At 35.5% G+C, this 14408-nt stretch overlaps 1 protein-coding gene across 1 annotated transcript; it reads right to left on the bottom strand.

The window, feature by feature from the left end:
* Positions 1-387: 387 nt before the first annotated feature.
* Positions 388-4059, bottom strand: LOC130053616 (uncharacterized protein K02A2.6-like). Its single transcript, XM_056160980.1, has 2 exons — positions 743-4059; positions 388-697 (listed from the first exon to the last, which is right to left on the bottom strand). Exons 1-2 carry the CDS (start codon positions 4057-4059, stop codon positions 388-390), a joined length of 3627 nt encoding a protein of 1208 aa, XP_056016955.1.
* Between the last annotated feature and the right edge of the window lie 10349 nt (positions 4060-14408).

Below are 14408 nucleotides of genomic sequence, written 5' to 3'. Positions count from 1 at the left end.
TCCCACTGTCATATATAACACATGTGTCTGGGAAACATGTTTATTAAATCATACTCATCAGGATGCTTATCATAATCATCATCATGTATTGTATTAAACGTTTGACTGACATAGATTACGTAATAGGTAACTTGCACTATGATAATGATAGATAACTTGTACTTTAAATATGTCACATCTCCCTTTCTTTCAAGAACATAAATTTTCAATTACCAACTGATAATGAAAACAACAAATGTTTGACTAGTCAATTGAAATAATTCAAGGTGTAAATATTTAACAGTTAATAGTTTTGATCACCAAGGAATCCTCCAGAATGAATTGCAATATTTGATGCTCTATCTGAGCCACTAAAATAAATTCACAATTTCACAAATGCACATAATCCTATTCGTCACGAAACCTTGATGGCTTTTTCACTTCACGCCCAGATTTTGTTTTCACCGAATTTGGCATTACTTCACATCTGGATGCTGATTCCACGGTGCTTGGTCCAGTTGGAATACTTTTTCTCGGCTGCAGGTCTTCCTCCTTTGCTTTCTCTCTATGTGGACTGCCTGGTTTGAGTGTATGTGTTCCTTTTCCTTTATCAGGATTCTTGGGCTGTACGGTACATTCACTGCGGTACGGTTTGAGGTCAAAGTCTTCCTCTATGGTCACTTCTTCATGAACTGATTTCGTAGATTTTAAGTCACGTCTGTTCCTGCGGTACTTTTTACCATTGCTCGTTTCAACAATTTACGAACGAGGGGTTTCATGCTTTTCCACAACAGATCCATGCATCCATTTTTCGTTGTGCTTGATCATCACATTTTCTCCTTGAACTAATGGTTTCAAGTCAGATGCTGGGATATGCCGATCAAATTTCCTTTTCTGCTTAGCCTGACGAGTCATGAGGCTCTCTCTGACGAATTCTGCATTCTGTGGTTTCAACAGAGTTGATGAAACAGGTAATTTCGTTTTGAGTCTCTTAGCTAAGAATAGCTGAGCTGGTGATAATCCAAGTTCTTCCAGGGGAGTATTCCGATAATCCAAAATAGCAAGGTAAGGATCCTTTGCTTTTTTAAGCAAGTGTTTTATTGTTTGGACCATACGCTCCACTTGTCCATTGGATTGTGGATAGTGAGGGCTTGATGTGACATGACGGAATTCGTATTCCTTTGTGAATTTCCGGAATTCAGCACTAGCGAACTGAGGTCCATTATCCGACATGGCTTCATCTGGAATACCATATCTTGCAAATTGGTTCCTAAGGTGTTGAATCACACAGTTGGATGTAGACTGTTCTAGTTTTGCTATTTCTGGCCATTTCGAATAACAGTCCACTGATATGAGATACTGGTTTCCACAGAATTCAAACAAGTCCATGGCTATTTTTGACCAAGGTCGGTCTGGGATTTTATGAGGAATAAGGTTTTCTCTTGGATTTTCTCTTTGCTGACAAGCACAAATGCTGCATTTGGAAATGATGTCTTCAATGTGGCTTCCCATGGAAGGCCAAAACATAACTTCACGTGCCATAGCTTTGCATTTCACAATGCCTAGATGAGATTCATGAGTTCTTTCTAACATCTCTTTGCGACAGGCTTGCGGTATCACTAGTCGTAAACCTTTGTATATCAAACCATCTATACAAGCAAGTTCATCTCTGTAATTCCAGTAGGTACGTATTTCTGTAGGAAGTTGATCACGTCTCTCTGGCCATCCTTCTAGAATAGCTTTCCTGAGCAACATCATTTCGAGATCTGCTGATGCTACTTTCTGCAATTCAGCATATTTTTCTGGTGTTATTGGTAAGTACGACAAAGCATTGACAGAGAATTCATCAACTAACTTCTCAGTTGTCTCATTCAAGTAATTTCTGGAGAGGTGATCAGCAACCACAAGTGTACTTCCAGGTTTGTATGTAACGTCCAAGTCGTAACATTGTAATGTAAGGACCATCTTCTGCAGACGAGCTGGAATTTCATGTAATGGTTTACGGAAAATGGATTGTAGAGGTTTGTGGTCAGTTTCTACTTGAATTCTTCTTCCATAAACATATTGATGGAATTTCTGACAACCGTACACAATAGCCAATGTCTCTTTTTCTAACTGTGAGTATTTCTGTTGTGTTGTGGTCAGAGCTCGTGATCCATAAGCAACAGGTTTGTCACTTTGAATAACTGCAGCTCCTAGTCCAGTTGAACTGCTGTCCACAGTAAGTAGAACTGGTTTCTCCGGATCAAAGTATGTGAGCACTGGAGTGTTTGTAACCATCTCCTTGAGCTTTTGGAAACTTTGTTGTTTGTCTCCATCCCAATGCCATGACACTTCATTTGAGAGTAACTGTCGCAATGGTGCGGATTCCTTAGATAGGTTGGGTAGGAATTTGGCGAGATATTGAATGAATCCCATGAATTTTCTTAACTCCTTCCTGTTACTTGGTGGAATCATTTCAGTCACTGCTCGAATTTTCTCTGGATCTGCCTTCAGTCCTTCACTACTTAAAACATGGCCAACATGAGTTATTTCCTGTTTGCGGAATTCACATTTGTCTGCGCTAAGTTTCAGATTATATTCTCTGGTTCTATTCAAAACTTTCTTCAGTCTTTGATCATGTTCCTTGAGAGTTCTTCCCCATATAAGGATATCATCCACAATAACTTCAGCACCTTCGATATCCTCCACCATTCGTGACATCACACTTTGGTAAATCTCTGATGCACAGTTCAGACCAAACGGCATTCTCAAGAATCTAAACCTTCCCAGAGGCGAGTTAAATCTACATAGCTTAGAACTTTCTTCATCCAATTGGATTTGCCAGAATCCAGAAATTGCATCCAACTTGGAGAAATATTTGGCACTCGGCATGCGAGAAACTATTTCATCAATAGTAAGCATAGGATAATGAGGTCGCTTTATGGCTGAATTGAGATCTTTAGGATCAAGGCAAAGTCGAACTGAACCATTAGGTTTAATAACAGTCACCAGGCTATTAACCCACTCCGTTGGTTCAGACTGTCGAACAATGATTCCCTCCTGTTCCATTGTTTTGAGTTTGTCCTTAACCTTTTGGCGAAGAGCAACAGATATGCGTCTTGGTGGATGTACGACTGACTGTACGTTTTCCTTTAGGTGTATTTTGTGTTTACCAGGTAAACAGCCAATTCCGAGGAATAAATCTGAATAGTTCTTCTGTATGAACTGTTCTGTGAGGTTCTCATCAGTGTCAATAGTTGACTGTGACACACTAAACATTTTCTGTACTAGTCCAATCTCCTGGCTTGAATATGATCCGAGTATGGTTGGTGTTTTAACTTCTACCACTTCAAATGGAATGTTGAAAGTTTCCTTGTTAAATGTGCATGGTATCACAATGCGTCCTTTGGATTTCATGGTATGTCCACTGAAACTCTTCAACAGGGCACTCGATTTCTGTATCGATTTTTCAAATTTCAGAGTTTGTAAAACACTGTGACTGACAACATTGCATTTGGCTCTGGTGTCCACATGCATGATAACAATTTTGTTATTCACTTTGCACTTCACTGTCCAGTCAGATTCTGGGGTCACTGAGTTCACATCGTGTATAACACCCATAAATATACCACTACCACCACCACAGTCACTTTCCTCACTTGTACTATCTTCATCTGTATACTCATCTTGCACTAAGTTGATTTTCTTCTGTTTCTGACGTTCCTTAGTTTTCTTGTGCCGGTCTAATTGTTGACGTTTAGATTTGCACATACTGGCAAAGTGGTCTGACTTGTGACACAAATTACATGATTGTCCTATGACAGGACATTTATCCTTACGCGAATGCTCATATCCACAGCGGAAACATTTCTTCTGTTTCTCCTTATATGTGCGAGGTGTGTGTTGCCTCTTCTTCATCACCATATTCACATGAGGGTCCTCCTCTGTAAAGTTCATGGTTTTGAGTTGTTTCTGTGACAGCTCATATGTACGTACTATATCTGTACACTTTTGTAGGGTCAATTCTGATCCTTCTTCTATTAGTTTCTCACGAACTTTCTTTGACTTCACTCCAAACACTATGTGATCCCTTAACATTTCATCTTCAATGGCGTGATCATAACTACAGTCATTGAATAACACTTTCAGATCAGTATAAAACTGTTCAAATGTTTCATCATCACCTTGGGTGCGACATTTAAACTTGTACCGAGCATATATCACGTTATGCTTCGGCTTGCAGTATTGTTCAAACTTATCAAAATACACTGATAATGTTTTTTTGTCATCACCTTGCAAATTCCAGGTCGAATATATATTTCTTCCTTTTTCTCCAACCCATAACATAAGGTAGTTGCACCGCTGCTCCTCATTTTTCTCTTTAAGGGGTCCACCGAACATAAATTCACAGTGGGCTTTGAAAGCCTGCTGACTCCCATGCCATCCGAGGATTTTGTTCCTTATTTGATGTCATCTTGCAAAAATGACGTTAAATTTTCATTAGAACATCTAAAGTAATCCTAACATACCAGTCTCAGTTGCGGATGCCTTTGTTTGGATGGGCTTTTTCGAGGATCACTTCTGACACCATGTCATATATAACACATATGTCTGGGAAACATGTTTATTAAATCATACTCATCAGGATGCTTATCATAATCATCATCATGTATTGTATTAAACGTTTGACTGACATAGATTACGTAATAGGTGACTTGCACTATGATAATGATAGATAACTTGTACTTTAAATATGTTACACCCACGGGAGTTGGTGGAAGGGTATTATAGTTATTATTTAAAAGGAAAATAGTAAACCAGACATGCTTCAGACAGCTATGTACTGTGTATTTTCTAAGTGCTCAAAATGTTTCCACAAAAAACAAGAATAGATATCAATCTAGATATAACATATTTCGAATTCTGAACAAGGTTTTCAGAACAATATGAGTTGAGTTTGAGTTGTGCAACTGCTAGTTTTAATTTACAAGAGACGATTAAACACTTTGTTGATCACAGGAGCTCAACATCTGTAAGCTTTTTAGATCGTAGAAAAACGTATGACACAGTGTGGAGAAAAGACGTCTTGTTACAGTACACCAACTAGGCATATCTGGTAGCATATTACATGTATTAGTTACATGTATGTAGGCACTTGAAGGGGTAATACGGAAATATATGGGGTCTTTGAAAAAATCTTATTGGGTGAGTGGTAAGCTGTATTCTGATGATGATTTTACGTAGGTATACATTAATTAAAGGGATATTAACATTATTCATTCTTAAATAATGCTTTATTATATGTACAACTGTAATAGAGTGAAAGTTTACATGTTTTTAATACTTTATTTCAGGGATTTCATTCATTGAAAATAAATTGCTTTAATTCAATTTCTTTACAGAGTTTTGAAATTTGATACGAGAATAAAGTTTTATCTAATTGAAATCATTATTATAACTATGACTTGTGTTTGTCTTGTTATTTCATTACTTATTAAATTTTACTGCTTACCATGCAGAACAGGTTTTTCTTTAGAATAATTGTTACTATTTATAGATCACTCTAGTCTGGTCACATGGTTTTTAGGAGGGAAATTTCTTTTGAGGACAGGTATTCTTGTTTTCATGCTTAAGTGGCACAGAAGGTTTGTTGGAAAAAAGTTTGATATAGTAGTTTGTTCCTTACTAGTTGATTGATTTACCGGATGGAGATTTATTCTATTTGAGCAGGTTAGTATTAAACTTAGGATGCACTATTTCTTTATTTTCACTACTTTATCTTGTCTGAGTGAATGTTTGATTAATAAACAATATGAGGGAGTGAATGATCTTTGCAAGTTTGCACGAATCCTGTAAATAATTGATATATAACATATTAATATATAATTGAATAAGAATCAAATTAATGTGTTTAACTTTTAGAGGAGAGAATGAATGTATTACACTTTTATAAATTCTTAAGAGTAAATATTCATTCATGCAATAAATTATAACTCTACAGTAAATACCTATTTTATCATATTTAGAACAGCAACACATACCATAAAGTAGGAGGATTGCTTTATATTTGCACCGACCTTTGCACCTCATGGGAGGTAAGGTTAACTGTAGAAAAATGTTGTAAGTTTTATTATAAATTCAGTATTACACATGCAAATTGTTAAAGCACTTATAGTCAGTTTTCTTTTTGTTCAATTCATGCACTTTAGCAGATTAGCATGGACTATCTATTATTTAGAATTTATTCGGTTTGTGTATATCATAAACTCTTTATTATGATAAGCTTATTCATTATAAGGTTAGGGAAATATTATTGATTCAAGAAATTATTGTAATTTATAATTTCTATGTATTTTAAACTATCTTTTGATATTTTGATAAGGACCTTGATTGTAAAATTCTTATGCAGAGTTATTGTTCTTGTATTCATAACTTTGATTGTATTTCAGGGTCATGCAGTTACATCGCCACAATAAAGATACAACCCACAACACCGGAGTTCGTGTTATTATTCCAACCGGTTACACAACAATATTAAATGATTGCAACATGTGTTTTCTTTATCAAATATACAACAATGTAAAAATGGTTGCAACATTTAAACCAACAACAACGGGATACTTTTTTTAAGAAACTGTCAATTGAAAAATAAATTAATTTGTGAAAAGTACTCTAAAATGTTCTTACTTATGACGTCATAATATGCGGTGACCCATTTCTAATGACAGGGTATAAGTATTCTCATGACGTCATGGTACAAATGTGTGGTCAGTAAAACACGTGGAAGGGGCGTATTGGCAATATTAAATATTAGGTTAGTAAGAGGTATGATATCATTACTGGTTTCAGGCAATGAAATTTCACGATTTTTATCATAGGCAGATGGGGCTCTCACGCAGATAACAAAGCATAGCAGATGTTAATGCCTGATCATCACATTTATTTGATATACATCAAGGCGTAAGACAGGGTAATGTACTTTCAGGTTATGTTTATTGTGTTCATATTAATGATTTACTTGAAAACCTTGAGGGCATCAACCCTAATTTTGGTGTACACAATGTCCGATCTACGACTCCTACCATAGCAGATGATAAAGCATATATCAGCCATATCCCTAATGGTCTACAGAATACCCGGTATGTCAACAGCGCATACGATTATGCCAACAGATGGCGACTCACCTTTAATGCTAATGCATATGTAAATCATGTGTGAATAACAAAATCCAAAGACAAATGACACTTACGAAATGAGAACTTACCTATCGTGGAGAGTTATATTGTTCAATCACTAGGGTATCATTCAGAATTGTAGATTTGAATAAAAAAAAAAACCAAGTACTAAAAGTTGAAGGAAACTTCTCAGTAATAAGATTCGCACCAAAACCGCACCAACATAACCCGGGTCCATTTTCACCTTGTACACTTCATCTGTAAACAAACCCTATAGTATGTGGTAAGCTCTAGTAGCCGATGTTTTATTTATTAAGTATCTATTCTTGTAATATTTCGACTCTGATTTACAGTGAAGGACCAGCAAATATTGTCATTCATAATTTGAAACATTTCTCTAACATTGATAGTTGTGTGAAAGTTGAAAATGTACCACTCAACTTTATGACAAACAGGGTGACTTCAGCTTCTCCATCGTCAATTTCCAATACTTATGTAGCAATATTCCATTACCACCTGCTCGAGAGTGTGTTCTACATATGATCAATTTCGAAATAAGTGGATGTTACAAAGTCAGTATTTTGCAAATTCTGTCATAAGCATTATGATCTAATTTGCAAATACAACCTGTCAAATGCTGCCTGACGTATTTTATACCAATTGTTTGGCCGCTCCTCCTATACTCATTTGAATTACATATTACTCCGTTTACCTGATCAAAATATAGGGTTTATCGCGATTAGGACATTTCAAAAGGGGAAGCTTACTCCTGCTGGGCACCTGATTCCACCTCTGATGTATTCAGAACCCGTGTTTGCCCTCTTCTTAATTTTGTATTCTTTGTAGATCACTGTTCTATCACGCAACTGTGAGTGTGATATCAGTGCCTATAATGAAAGGTGAAGATAACAAACAATGATCAATCTCATAACTCCCATAAGCAATACAAAATAGAGAGTTGGGTAAACACGGACCTCTGGATATACCAGAGGTTGGATCAGGTGCTTAGGAGTAGTAAGCATCCCCTGTCGACGGGTCACACCCGCCGTGAGCCCTATATCTTGATCATGCTTCATATTCTAAGCTTGACGAGAAATAACTGTAATATGTTTTAGCTATGTAATAAAGGAATCATTTAACTTATATAGGTAAATATTAGCATTCGTTGGGTGTAAAATAAATCTCTCGCATAAGTTCGCGAATGTCTGCCTCCATCTCCTGCCAATATTAACATAGCCAATGAATGCAGTATTTTTAAAACAGTACCAAGTAAATAGATAACAGTACAAGTGTACAGATAGACAGTATCAAGTGATAGTGTGTAAATTGTACAGATTAAAGCGTATCATTTACAGATTAAGCGCAACATGAATGTACACTAGGAACAGAAACGTTTGGGGGAAAAACACCATGAGAACTATATCATTTTTTAACCTGCCGAAAATCGTTAATTTCAGATGAAGTGTTTATTTATGAAAAATGACCAATAATGTTACCACATGATTTCTATGTGTGGCAGTACATTACTGTAGGTTGACAGCTTATCAGTTATGTCTCTTTTAGTGGATTCCCATCTCATATCAATTCTGAGGGAATTCAGGACATTTTTGACGTGTTTTTTTTCAAAATTGATAAACAGGTGGTGGAGCATCAGTTATTCAGTTTAACTTATTTTCATTATTTCATTAAACCGCATTTTAGAAGGGTTTGTAAGTGAAAAAAAAAGTTTGCACTTTATTTGCAGGTGTGCTTTTTAGAGCCACGTCTTTGCCACATTGATATGTTTTAGGTTTTTGAAACTTTGGTGAAAAATCAGGTTAAGCTAATACATGTATTGTCGAAAGATTGTTAGTTTTAGAAATACAGTATTGTGCTAGCCATACAGTCAAACGTCGTCTACAACAAGTAATAGAAAAAATCCAAGCAATGCGATTGTAGTAATTGTTGCATGCATGTGGCAGGGTGATGGGGTCGGGAACAGCATACATGTACTTGAGTCGCTTTAGATCCACTCCAATTTTATTCAACTAGAGAAATTGAATTGGGGTTAGAGTTTGTTCAATCAGTTACAATTTATTCCATTTCTGATATAATCTACTGTCTCTGTTGGTTTGATGTCTGAATAGTGGTTATCCATTGATACCATTGCGATATCCTCAGAAATTGCAACCGGATTATTGCATTTACCACTAGTTTAAACTGGTCCAAATGGGTGCGTATGTGAAACAAGTTTGCTGAAGTTAATCGATGGCAGTGTGCGTCATATATTTGATTTGTACGGCCTGGTATTAGGACACAAGGAATCGGAGTGGCAGAAAAGTGAATGGACTTTATATATCCTGTCGATTTGGAAGATTGTTAGTTTTGGTTCAAACTATGTACTACAACTACATAGTATTAAACATATATAATACTTTATTTATACAATCGACAGGGGATGCTTACTCCTCCAAGGCACCTAATCCCGCCTTTGGTATATCCAGGGGTCCATGTTTTCCCAACTATCTGTTTTGTATTGCCTAGCGGATTTATGAGATTGATCACTGTTTGTTATCTTCACCTTTCATAGTGAACACTTGACCATATACAAAAGCCAGAGCCGTGCAGCGTCTACGTCCTAGAGTATCGAATGATTACATGCATGTTTTGTTTAAAATATGAAGTCTGTATAGTAATCTTCCTATCAACTACCATGCAGTATGCACTGAGCTGTAATGTGAACTATGCAAGTTCATGGGCTGCGTGCTCTGTAAATTCAATAGAATGCATATGTACTCTAAAAGTGTTCTGCAGGTGAACATATTTATTATTGTTTATGAACAATCTGATGAGTCGGGAAATTGGGTAGACTGAACCTGCGCATTTTGTTTAAATTCTTGTGAGGTTGTACATGTATAGGTCACCTAGCATTAGTATAGTGACCGTATACAGCTTTTACTTAACTACTGGTTTTAGCTTTAAGGAGGTACTCTACATCTTCATAATGGTTGACTTCCTTTTAAAACATGGATGAAATGCGAATATCATGATCATGGACCTAGCCTGAACTATAGCTTTGGACAACTTGTCAGCTGCTATCAACAACATGCATGGATATATACATGTAACATATAGGTGTTGGTATTGACTTCGTTGAGGATGGAGAGAAACGTTTGTATTTGCATTCACTGTTTGCTCCTTCAGGTAGTGCATTGTGTTAGCAATATGAATTAAATTTTACACTAGTAGTTCTGACATGGCTTTACCATGGCAACATTGAGAAAGTGTAACATTAACATATTTTCTAGCAGATCTGAATGTGCAGTTCCTCACAAACGGGATAAAAGGGAGAAATGGATACTAGATCATGTACTTGTATGCAGACATTGGATTTTCTGTAAAATTGGGTTTGGTCAATTCTACAGATAATTGTATATCGGCAATCACGGCAAAGGCTGCAAGATTGAATTGACATTTAACTCCGTAAGGCATCAGCATAGACTGTTCTGCTGTCTGATATCTCATCGGGAAAAATGGAATAAATCGTTTCTACGATGTAGTATATCGTTTCTACAATTTAAAAAGTCGTTTCAACGATTTAAAAAGACGTTTCTACGATTTAAAGAAATCGTTTCTACGATTTATTAAATCACAAACGGTTTAAAAAGTTGTTTCTACAATTTAGGTATTCATATAAAAGGATTTTTAAAGATTTTGTAAATTGCATTTATTCAACGATTTCAAAATCGTATATACGATTTACTAAATTGTAGAAACAATTTTTATACTAGATGTTTCAATGTTACATGAATGCCCCTGCTGACATACATGTATGAAATGTTTAATGTAAGATGAAATGCTCATAAAACAAAACTAAAACATAACATTACAAATTCATTTCAAATTAAGGATTATCTCCCTCATGCATAGCTCTTATCCTTAGACGAATTTGACTCCAGTTTTTTTTTTTGGCACTCTGTTTCCCCCTAAAATAGCTCTTACAAGTTTATTGTTATTTCGGATTTCAAAAATTTCGGTTGAGCATCACTGAAGATACATTATTTGTCGAAATGCGCACCTGGTGCATCAAAATTGGTACCGTATAAGTTTTACATGTACTGCTTTTGTTTTATGAAGAGAATTGAATTGCATTAGGTTCTAAGTGCATGGAAGCGCAAGGTGGACCCTGATGACTAAGAAAAAGCTCTGTAGTGTCCCAAGTTTGTCAACTCAGTGAAGAAGATTGTGCTTTGTTTTTGCTTGAGGCTGGAAAAACCAAACACCGATTGAATTGAAAAGTGTCACTGATCATGAAAATGACGCATTGAACAATATACAGTTTGTAGATACAAAATACAAAATATATTTAGGGGTAAGGAGACTAGCAAACATTGGACATATCAATTTGGCATCATATTATGCAAGCTGACCCCCTATTCTAGAAAAATACAAAGTATTGATAATAGTAATAAAAATATGTAAGATTACATAAAAATAGCTGCCTACTGTCACTAAAATACTCTTTGGATGCAGAAAAGAACATGTTGATTTGATTTATTGAAATTTTATAAGAATATTGTCTTTCTTTAAGCTACAAGAACCAAGTTGGCAATAAGATGACATTTTGATAAATTAAATCTAAATGACTATTTCTGCAACACTGTTCATTTGACACAATTTGTAACAAATTAATTTTAAAAATCAACACCATTCGATCCTATTTTACACTTTAAATGTTTACATGCAAAGTCTAATGAGAAAAAATACTGACTTTTCAATATTTCTAATGACAATAACCCTAGTAAAAGTAGATCAATAAACAGGTAAGTCAAACTTCACCTGTAAATTATTACAATAGAGGTACATACTATCATTTACCTCGTTATTATCCTTTTCTTAATTGCAATTGATTGGGTTATGAGAAGAACTGTTGGGAACAAACGCAGAGGAATAAGATGGACACTGACATCTATGCTAGAAGACATAGATTTTGCTGACGACATCGCATTAATATCATCTACTGCTAACCATCTTCAAAAGAAAACAAACGAACTGAATATAAATGCTAACAAGATCGGCCTTAAAATAAACAAGAAGAAAACAAAGACCATGCAGTTTGTTCCTGCACCACCACAAATAAAATTAGAAAATGAGAACTTGGAAGAAGTAAATGAGTTTATATACCTTGGAAGCACAATTAGCAAAAACAAAGCATCAGAAAAAGACATCACCAGCAGATTACAAAAGGCAAAAGCTTCCTTTCACCAACTTAATAAAATATGGAGGACTAGTAACATCAGCGAAAAGACAAAGATCAGACTATACCAGAGTAATGTCCTATCAGTCTTGCTGTATGGTGCAGAATGTTGGAGACTAACGCAAAAAGATAATCAAAGGCTGTCCGGATTCCACACAAAATGTCTAAGGAAAATATGCAAGATCTACTGGCCCAGGAAAATATCAAACAAAGATCTATATAAAAGAACAGGGCAGAAAGATCTAATCACAATGATTAAACAAAGACAATTTAGATGGCTTGGTCATGTCATCAGAAAAGGAAACGAATCCATCACAAAAACAGCACTTAAATGGACTCCAGCAGAAGGAAAGAGAAGCAGAGGAAGACCTAGAGAGACATGGAGAAGGACTATAGAAAGTGATATAAAGAAGATGGGAAAACCTGAAGGAAATAGAAAATATGGCTATGGATAGAAACAAATGGAGGGATCTGGTATCAACCTTATGTGCCACCGGGCACGAAGAGGATAGGAGGATAGGACTACAAGCACATCTGATAGGAAAAAAATCCTGGAAAAATCAGTAAATAATTTTAAGTCCAGGGGCAATAACTTATGTGAAAACGGGTCGATTGTCATGAAACTCACTTGCTCTGTAAGTCATCAATACCTAGACATACCAAATCTACAAGCACAGGTAAAACAATACATAGATATACCAAATCTACAAGCACAGGTAAAACAATACATAGATATACCAAATCTACAAGCACAGCTAAAACAATACATAGACATACCAAATCTACAAACACAGCTAAAATAATACATAGACATACCAAATCTACAAACACAGCTAAAACAAAACATAGACATACCAAATCTACAAGTACAGTTAAAACAAAACAAAGACATACCAAATCTACAGGCACAGTTAAAACAATACATAGACATACCAAATCTACAAACACTGCTAAAATAATACATAGACATACCAAATCTACAAACACAGCTAAAACAATACATAGACATATCAAATCTACAAGTACAGCTAAAACAAAACAAAGACATACCAAATCTACAGGCACAGCTAAAACAAAACATAGACATACCAAATCTACAGGCACAGTTAAAACAATACATAGACATACCAAATCTACAAACACTGCTAAAATAATACATAGACATACCAAATCTACAAACACAGCTAAAACAATACATAGACATATCAAATCTACAAGTACAGCTAAAACAAAACAAAGACATACCAAATCTACAGGCACAGCTAAAACAAAACATAGACATACCAAACCTACAGGCACAGCTAAAACAATACAAAGACATACCAAATCTACAAGCACAGCAAAAAACTATGCAAATTGATGATTTATTTGATAGTACATAAGTTAAATTGAAGGTATATCTAATCAAATGGTTGCTCTCTTTAAAAGACTTATTGTGCGTATCAATGGAATTGATGATATCATTAATTCAACTGAAGAGAGCGATAATTCACTTATTGCGCGCATTAATTGAATTATTGCTATCTTTAATAGAATGGTAGCGCGCATCAATTCAATATGCAACTTCCGAGATATCAGCTCTTCTGTGATGGAGGTATGTTCAGTGTTCTGTTGAACGCTTGAGTGGGTACAAGATGTATACATATACTATAGACTAGCTATGTAAATACGGATAAAAGTAATGAGAGTGTAAATTTTGTTTATATCAGCCGTTGGTATACATTAAACTGACCATATCAAGAACAATATTTGTTTGAATTAGGCCATCAAATTAAATATGAAATTTTTTTTCCTCCTCTGCACGAGTGATATTTTAATCAAAGAAAAATGGTGATTATCGATTTTTGTTTGAGCTATTTTATTGTCAAATACTAATAAACTTACTAATATTGTGTGTCCCTGTAGTTTGGGTGGTTGCATGATGTCTGATAATCGGCCTTTAGGCAATACATGAAGGCAGCGATAAGCATTTGTACCCACCGTGTGTGGACGATAGTATGTTTTGCGTCTCACTGTGCGTAAGAGATCCACAAAGG

The sequence above is a fragment of the Ostrea edulis genome, chromosome 3, assembly GCF_947568905.1.
Source record: "Ostrea edulis chromosome 3, xbOstEdul1.1, whole genome shotgun sequence".
Taxonomy (NCBI): Eukaryota; Metazoa; Mollusca; class Bivalvia; order Ostreida; family Ostreidae; genus Ostrea; species Ostrea edulis.
This window is presented reverse-complemented; position numbering and strand designations above follow the sequence as displayed.